General features: G+C 36.5%; 1 protein-coding gene across 4 annotated transcripts; it reads right to left on the reverse strand.

The window, feature by feature from the left end:
* Positions 1-407: 407 nt before the first annotated feature.
* Positions 408-8,084, reverse strand: cunh5orf63 (chromosome unknown C5orf63 homolog). Of its 4 annotated transcripts, none has more exons than XM_071530592.1 (5): positions 8,023-8,075; positions 3,524-3,605; positions 2,911-3,028; positions 742-798; positions 408-650 (listed from the first exon to the last, which is right to left on the reverse strand). In XM_071530592.1, exons 2-5 carry the CDS (start codon positions 3,562-3,564, stop codon positions 486-488), a joined length of 381 nt encoding a protein of 126 aa, XP_071386693.1. In that variant the 5' UTR covers positions 3,565-3,605; positions 8,023-8,075; the 3' UTR covers positions 408-485. The 4 variants fall into 4 exon arrangements, with proteins under 4 accessions (XP_071386693.1, XP_071386685.1, XP_071386699.1 ...); XM_071530584.1 differs by having other exon boundaries at positions 7,920-8,069; XM_071530598.1 differs by lacking the exon at positions 3,524-3,605 and having other exon boundaries at positions 8,023-8,084.
* Positions 8,085-8,319: the final 235 nt, after the last annotated feature.

Raw genomic sequence — 8,319 nt, forward strand, 5'->3', positions numbered from 1 at the left:
ATCTGTACTGTAGGTATAGTGATAACAGTGAAACTATGATCAAAACAGTCATTCTTCTACATTCTCTAATGGTGTTAACTTCTTGTAAATGAAATAATGATGAAGTTTAACAGTTGATCAATTTGCTGGGGACCCCCTGGAATCCCCTCAAGGACCCCTGGTGGTCCCCGGACCCCATGTTGAGAACCACTGGTCTATATCATTTACCACCAAAACTTGCAAACCTGTTTATCCACTAAATTTCTCACTGATGACTGACAAGATACTATCATTTGGTCAGATGAATTATTAGTCGTAGGTCACCAAGCTTTAAGCTTAGAGGGGAACACTGGGTCAGAATGTTCTCTAGATATTTGACACCCATGAATTGCGATGAAGCGTAAGTGAAAATATTCATTTATTTCACAATCCTCTGAACAGGTACAAACAGCTGGTGCTGCGTTCGATTTGAGTTGAGTCATCTGTACACAAAAGGAAAGGTCGCGTCATTCTTCCCCTGCTTTAGCCAGCTGTTCCTCCAGCAGGAGAGTGTTGACTCGGTGCTTCATCAGGAACCGTCCGTTCAGGTGGAAGACGGGGATGTCGTACTTGTACCTGTCATACCAAACTTTGTTCTCTGGCAGCTTGATATCTACCTGCTGAAAGACGTACTGAGGAGGAGAGAGGAAGCCGTTACAAAAAACGCTACTTGCCGTATATGACCGTGTACTTCATCTTTAGTCCGAGTGAAAATATTCTCACCCTGTGCTCATACGGTTCGAGGACTTCTTTGGCTTCATCGCACAACGGACACGGATCCTTCATAAAATGACAAAGATACATATTCAGTGGTTTTATATACCCGTTTTGGGAAGAAATTGCCTTGTGGTTATTGTTCAACAAAGCAACAAGTGTCCCTCAGACAATATTTTGAGATGTAAAAGTCTTAACATAGCTAATGAATTCAATAATATTCCTTAATGAGTTTTACCAGCAGCCATGATATAAGAGTAGGGCTGTTGAGTATTGCAATATTTTTTTCCACGATACTGTATCGATTTTCCAGCTCCTCGAATCGTTACATTAAAAATTTGGATTTTAGGGGAAAAAAATTCCCTCAAATCCCTTTGAATTAAATCGTTTTGACTCAATTTGTCCGCTGAGTTATCAATATGTGATGTACATATTAGACTACCAGGTGGTACACAGCAAGTTGTAATTTCAGCTCTATTTTTAAAATTTCAGTAAATTATGTAGAGTATTGCAATGTATCGCAATATGTATCGTATCACAATTTATCGTGATACAATCGTATTGTGACCCATGTATCGTGATACGTATCGTATCGTGAGGTCCTTGCCAATACCCAGCCTTATGTAAGAGCAGATGTCTGTTTTTTCAGATGGATTTGTAAAGAAACTTCTAATCTCAATACTGGAACATACATTAAAGGTGCTATGTGTAGCATATTTAAACATCTATATCATTGTCAAACTAATTGTGATACTTTACTGTAAACAAATGAGAGCACATGGAGACATGGGCAGCCTTTATCTCACACCAGTGGCACTTTTGGTGTTAGCTAGTGTTTCCCCAAATTAAAGCACCTACATGCAGAGTATTAACCTCAATATATCATTCTCAAATTAAGTTTGATAGTGTAATAGCTCTAGAAAAATGAGACCATCATTGACCGTGAAAATTGGTTGTGAGTTACTTGTTAGTACATAAAAAGTACAGATGCTGTCCAGTCCCACAGCGCCTAGCTAGGTGTAGCAACTGTTGCTGTAGTTGAAGTTGCTACAGTCCTGGAATAATCAGGATAACCACATCATTCACACATGTATTGTCAAGAAGAATATATCCACTCTACTATCCAGAAGAATATATCCACTCTACTATCCAGAAGAATATATCCACTCTACTATCCAGAAGAATATATCCACTCTACTATCCAGCTACGCTCCGGCAGGTTAGCCGTCTTTCAGTATCATAGTAGCCTGTTAGCCAAAATGTTTTGTTAGCATTGCCCAAACTAGGGCTGGGCAATATATCGATATTATATCGATATCGTGATATGAGACTAGATATCGTCTTAGATTTTGGATATCGTAATATTGTGATATGGCATAAGTGTTGTCTTTTCCTGGTTTTATCGCAATATCGATATTGAGGTATTTGGTCAAAAATATTGTGATATTTGATTTTGTCCATATCGCCCAGCCCTACTTACAACTGAACATTTAGTGTATATCATATCGTGTAACGCCATTCAGCCCAAAAATACCGAGATATGATTTTTGGTCCATATCGCCCAGCCCTAGCCCAAACTTAAGAAATTCCAAAATTGTTGCGCAAAAAACGACTTTGCTAGTTCAATCTAGTTGTTACTAAAATATTCGCCAACAATTCTTTTTCTTGTTAGAAACAGATTAGCCACCGCAGTTGCAAAAGTATAGGCCCATCTAATACCGGGCGAGCAAGTATCACTCAATACATCACATTGTCTACATTTGGCCAGCTATCCACAGGAAAAAAAGGAAAAAATAAGAATAATCATTTTTTTAAAAAGAAGAAAAAGACACCATGAAACAACAAAATGGGCCCAGAAATGCAAGATATGCTACATTATGAATGAGTGGATTTTACCTTTAACATCATAAAGGAAAAAAAAGTAAACAGTGATCAATAGCCATGTGGACTCATACGTTAACTACTAGCCGATACCAAGGTTGGGGTCAATCCAGCACAAGCACAATGCGTAGGTTGCCATATCACCTCTTAGGAAATAGATGAAAATGAATGTGCTGGGACAAAAAAAAAAAAAAAAAAAAAGGAACAGCAGTGTCTATTTAATTTGGACGTGACTGAGCTGACCTTGACTCACACACACACCACATATCTGTGACTCATACAGCGGGGGATCTGTACCTTTGTAAACAGTGTTAAAGTTGGTAGTGGCTTCTGGGAGTAGAGTCTCTGAAGCAGAAGAGCTGGGCCCTTTGTGTGAGGAAAGCTTCTCAGTATCAGGCCATGCATTCTCTTTTGACTAAGGAGAGAGGTGAGTGAGAGAGAGAGAGAGAGAGAGAGAGAGAGAGAGAGAGAGAGAGAAAGAAACCATGATGACAGTGCATCTTCATAATACCCCCACTTCGTATTCATTCGGGTAGTCGATTAAACGATTAGTCGATCAACAGAAAAATTGTCAATTATAATTATCATAATCAATTATTCGTTAGTCATTTATGAAGTAAAAATACCAAATGATATGATTTGATGCTTTTCTCTGTTCCATATCATTATTAAATGAATACTTTGGGGTTTTATGGCTGCTGGTCAGACTAAGTGAACAATTTTAAGAATCACTTTGGGCTCTGGTAAATGATTGATTCAGCAAAAAGATCATCGCTAAATTAATTCATAATGAAAATAATCTTTAGTTACAGCCCTAGTAGTGGGCCAAACCTTATACCCCAACATTTAAAACACAGAAATTGCGCGTTTAAATTTTTAACTTTTATTCATCCAGATAAAATCGACAGACCTTATTGCTCTTTTTCCAGTCCCACTCTGCTTCACATTCATACAGCTCCAGTTTTTGAAAGATCTTCAAAAGATCTCAATAACTACAAGTCAGAAAGATACCAAATTTGGAAGGTAAATTCACTGGAAAAGCCTTACAATAAGTTTACAACATGCTGAAATTAGTCAGAAACGGATGAAAATAACCAGAAATTGATAAAACAATTTCTGAATAAAATGTTTAATATACTGACTGTTTATCTGTGAGGGGAAAATCAATTTTAAGTGTTTAACTTTTATCAAAAAATGTATCTTTCAACATCCCAGCGAGTTTGAAGATGGTGACGTGAAAGACACAGAAATTAGACACATTTTGATTTTTTTCAAACAAATGTCACCAAAATCAGTAGACTACAGGAGTTCACTGAACAGGTCTTATCATAGTTTGTGAAAAGCTTTCATATGGCAAAAATATGAATTGAGTAATGTTTGTTCAGATGGATAATAATAATGCTAATGCTAATAGTAATGCTAATTCTTTTTAGGGGAATTTGTCCAATGTCAATCAATATAATCCATTGTTGAGTGGCATCTTTTTGCGAAACTTTTATCCCCTTTTTCTCATTCACATCTGTAATACTGACCGTTTATCTGTGAGGGGAAAATCAATTTTAAGTGTTTAACTTTTATCAAAAAATGTATCTTTCAACATCCCAGCGAGTTTGAAGATGGTGACGTGAAAGACACAGAAATTAGACACATTTCGATTTTTTTCAAACAAATGTCACCAAAATCAGAAGACTACAGGAGTTCACTGAACAGGTCTTATCATAGTTTGTGAAAAGCTTTCATATGGCAAAAATATGAATTGAGTAATGTTTGTTCAGATGGATAATAATAATGCTAATGCTAATAGTAATGCTAATTCTTTTTAGGGGAATTTGTCCAATGTCAATCAATATAATCCATTGTTGAGTGGCATCTTTTTGCGAAACTTTTATCCCCTTTTTCTCATTCACATCTGTAATACTGACCGTTTATCTGTGAGGGGAAAATCAATTTTAAGTGTTTAACTTTTATCAAAAAATTTATCTTTCAACATCCCAGCGAGTTTGAAGATGGTGACGTGAAAGACACAGAAATTAGACACATTTAAAAGTTTGGACAAATTTTGATTTTTTTTCAAACAAATGTCACCAAAATCAATAGACTACAGGAGTTCACTGAACAGGTCTTATCATAGTTTGTGGAAAGATTACATATGGCAAAAATATGAATTGAGTAATGTTTGTTCAGATGGATAATAATAATGCTAATGCTAATAGTAATGCTAATTCATTTTAGGGGAATTTGTCCAATGTCAATCAATATAATCCATTGTTGAGTGGCATCTTTTTGCAAAACTCATTCACATCTGTAATGCCACATTTTTAAATAGACCCCTGAAAGAACAGCTATTGGCAGATATATATATATATTTTTTTAATATGTGTATTCACAATTCCGGCTCTTGTGAAGGAGGCATCAGATCTTTTTCAGGTTCACTTGAGCTCTGAAGTCTCAGTCCACTTTTGGTTCACATCTACATTGTTCTTTACAAGTCGGCTCATTATGGCTATTATTCATGGCAATTTGTGTTCATTATGCGATTGTGTGTTCATTCATATGACCTGTATATTTCTGTATATCTCCGTACATATGCCTGGGAACACATGCTACTTCCATCTGTAAATATGATCTGATAATGTGAATAGTTTACAATACACATTTCTGTATATTTTTTTGTCCATCTGTATAAATATCTTCTTTTAATCAGTTGTATTATATTGAGTACTTTGTCTATATCTTTCTTCTATCCTGATTACCGCAATAACCCAGCTACTGCACTTTATTGACCCCCTATGGGGATCAATAAAGTTTCATCTAAAGGTTGTAGGTGGAGAGCAATGGAAACACGGTGGACTACTTTCTGCTGTCCACCATCATGATCAGGACAGATGCAGGACTAAAACTAATGACCCAGGAAACTATACTGAGATCACTGCTGAAGTGGAGACATTTTATCCTGGTTTGAATTTACAATGCTCACTTTGAATTGGACATGGGCCACACTCATTTAATATTGTATGAGCTTTTAAACGTTTAAACCTATAATCTACTAGTGGTAGGATATTAAAAAAAACAATTAATTAAATCAAACAATTAATAAAAATTTTATCGAAATCGCAATATGGCCTACTGCAATTTTCAAATCGCAGGAGGCTCAATATTTGTTAAAGGTGAAATGTGTCAAAATACCATTTCAAATGAAATATTGTGGTGCTGCAGAGATGTCCTGGCCTACACATCATATTCTACAGACTTAAGAAGACATCTTTGTTTGGTACAGATCCCCGCAAAATAATGATGTCAAAATTATCATTCCCTCTAATATCGCAAATCATATCGCATATCGAAATAGCAGATAATATCGTATATAGTATATATTTTGCTGGGACAGTATCGCGATATTAAATTTGGGATATCGCCCAAGCCTACTTTGAATAATACAGTCAAGCAACCCACTTATTGGTGCAAGATTTGCTGTATTTATTTTTCTCTATTCTTTTGTGTTTTATGTATGAGCAAATAATTAAACTCTAAAGTTTTGGATTTTATGTAATTGTTTTAGGGTTAGGGTTAGGGTTAGGTTAGGGTTAGGGTTAGGTTAGGGTTAGGGTTTGTCTACTTGTCTTGTTTATAATCCATTGAATGCATTAATTTTTTTTCGAACAAATTTTCTTGAATGAATGAATGAATCCTATTTTTCATCTACTTTTGCTATTATTGTTTTTTATGTCTTCCTGTAAAGCACTTTGTAAACTAGACATAAGTTCTATGTAAAGTTTATTATTATGATTATTACAGCCTGAAAACACCCTATATGCGACCTTCACACACAATTAGTAATGTGTGCAGCAGCCGCTCACTCTCAGTTTGCGACTGTGAAACCGCCACTTATAAAATATATTTACACATTGGGTTAATGCTTCAGAATAAATCAGGTGTCGAGGGCTTGGAGCCAAAGGGGCGTAAGTGCGATTTTGGGCGAATATGAGCAATTGAAAGGTCTCAGTGAGATCTTTTCAGTGCCAAAAGGACACAACTGAAATCATGACCCATAAGTTTGAACAACAAAAACTGAAAGCCGTAACAGTAAAAGTAGGGTTTTGCTTGATGTCAAAAGGGCGTAACTGCACTTACGCCCTTTTGACACCAAGGAAAACCCCCACTTTTGACACTGAACAAGCATTGTGGGTAGAGGATTCTAACAGCACTTAGGTCAACTCAAAATGCATGCTGACATAAGTAATGCTAGCATGGCAGCATGATCACATCATTTTTAGTATCCTATTCATATCCTAATTAATATTCTAGGTCAATATTAGATGAATGTAAATATGTTAATATTCCCATGAAATACTTAGGCCTATAGATTCAAAATGATATTTTATAATGTTAGGAGTGTGAACTGGTCAAGATGAGCTCTGATAGTCAGACTGCTGGTAGCTGAAGTTCTCCCTCAGTGTTATGAGGAGTTTTACATGTCTAATACATACAAAAATGTATTCTAGCAAAAGAAAAAAAAGTAGTAGTTTAGAATCAAAAGTAGTTTCTTATGTCTATAGAGGTTTATTAAAAAGGTTTATTAAAAGTTTTTAACAGAATTTTTTTTTATAGTAATGCTCAATCTGATAACACAAAAGGTTAAAGTATTGTGCTTAGTATGTGGTAACAGCGGGTTAGGGTTAGGGTTAGGGTTAGGGTTAGGGTTAGGGTTAGGGGTTGGGGTTAGGGTTGTAATGCTCAATCTGATAACACAAAAGGTTAAAGTATTGTGCTTAGTATGTGGTAACAGCAGCTGATCAAGGTTGGATCAACATTTGTTTTGGCTCTCCTGTAAAAATCTACTACAACGCACTTAACGCCCGTTTTGCGCCAAGCCCTCGGTGTGGATACAGTAGAGCAGTGGTTCTCAACGTGGGGTCCGGGGACCACCAGGGGTCCTTGAGGGGGGGGGTTCCAGGGGGTCCCCAGCAAATTGATGAATTATTAAACTTCACCATTATTTCATTTACAATTAGTGAACACAATTAGAGAATGTAGAGGAATGACTGTTTTGATCATAGTTTCTCTGTTATCTCTCTACCTACAATACAGATAGTCATGGGATTCTGGACAAAATCATATCTAGCAATACAAGATATCGTCAGATTTGGGTCCGAGAGACAAAATCTCATTAAATGGGGGGGTCCGTGGCCCTAATGTGGACTAAATTAGGGTCCTTGATATGAAAAAGGTTGAGAATCACTGCAGTAGAGAGTAGGTTGGTGCAAATTGTGTAAGGAGGGCAATGCAGCTGAACGGCAGAATCTCACCTGTAAAACAACGTATCGGTACTATGCAGCTCAGTGTAATGTAGTTTAACTGTAATCCTGAAGCATAACACAGATTATTATTGTATGGATCAGCTCCACTCACCGCATCTGTCCTATAACCTACACGTTATTTCTGTGATTCCGCCTCGCGACACTGAACCCGGAATAAAAACACAGTGAAGTAAAGAGGCAGGGCTATAACATCATGCACTTCCTGTCGGATATCAAAATAAAAGCTCCATAGACTGAACGTTACTCTACGAACCAGTAATCCCTTAAAATAACCTTACATGTTCATTCATTAATTACATGAATTCACCCCTTAATTCATGCAAAAATCCCCGTACAATTAAGTTAAATGAGGAGATCCCTTCGAAATCTCCTTAAACACCCCCTTAAT

This window comes from Centroberyx affinis, unplaced genomic scaffold (genome assembly GCF_046629955.1).
Source record: "Centroberyx affinis isolate AG114_WGS23_722 - 3 ecotype Tasmania unplaced genomic scaffold, CSIRO-AGI_Caff_v1 ptg000134l_1, whole genome shotgun sequence".
Lineage (NCBI taxonomy): Eukaryota > Metazoa > Chordata > Actinopteri > Beryciformes > Berycidae > Centroberyx > Centroberyx affinis.

What these genes read in the sequence shown, in the direction of transcription:
- cunh5orf63 (XM_071530592.1), bottom strand. Translation starts at nt 3,564, where the DNA reads ATGAATGTGAAGCAGAGTGGGACTGGAAAAAGAGCAATAAG. An exon ending in ACTGGAAAAAGAGCAATAAG is followed by an intron (nt 3,029 to 3,523) that starts GTCTGTCGATTT and finishes CTCTCTCCTTAG; the next exon opens with TCAAAAGAGAATGCATGGCC. An exon ending in TCGAACCGTATGAGCACAGG is followed by an intron (nt 651 to 741) that starts GTGAGAATATTT and finishes TCTCCTCCTCAG; the next exon opens with TACGTCTTTCAGCAGGTAGA.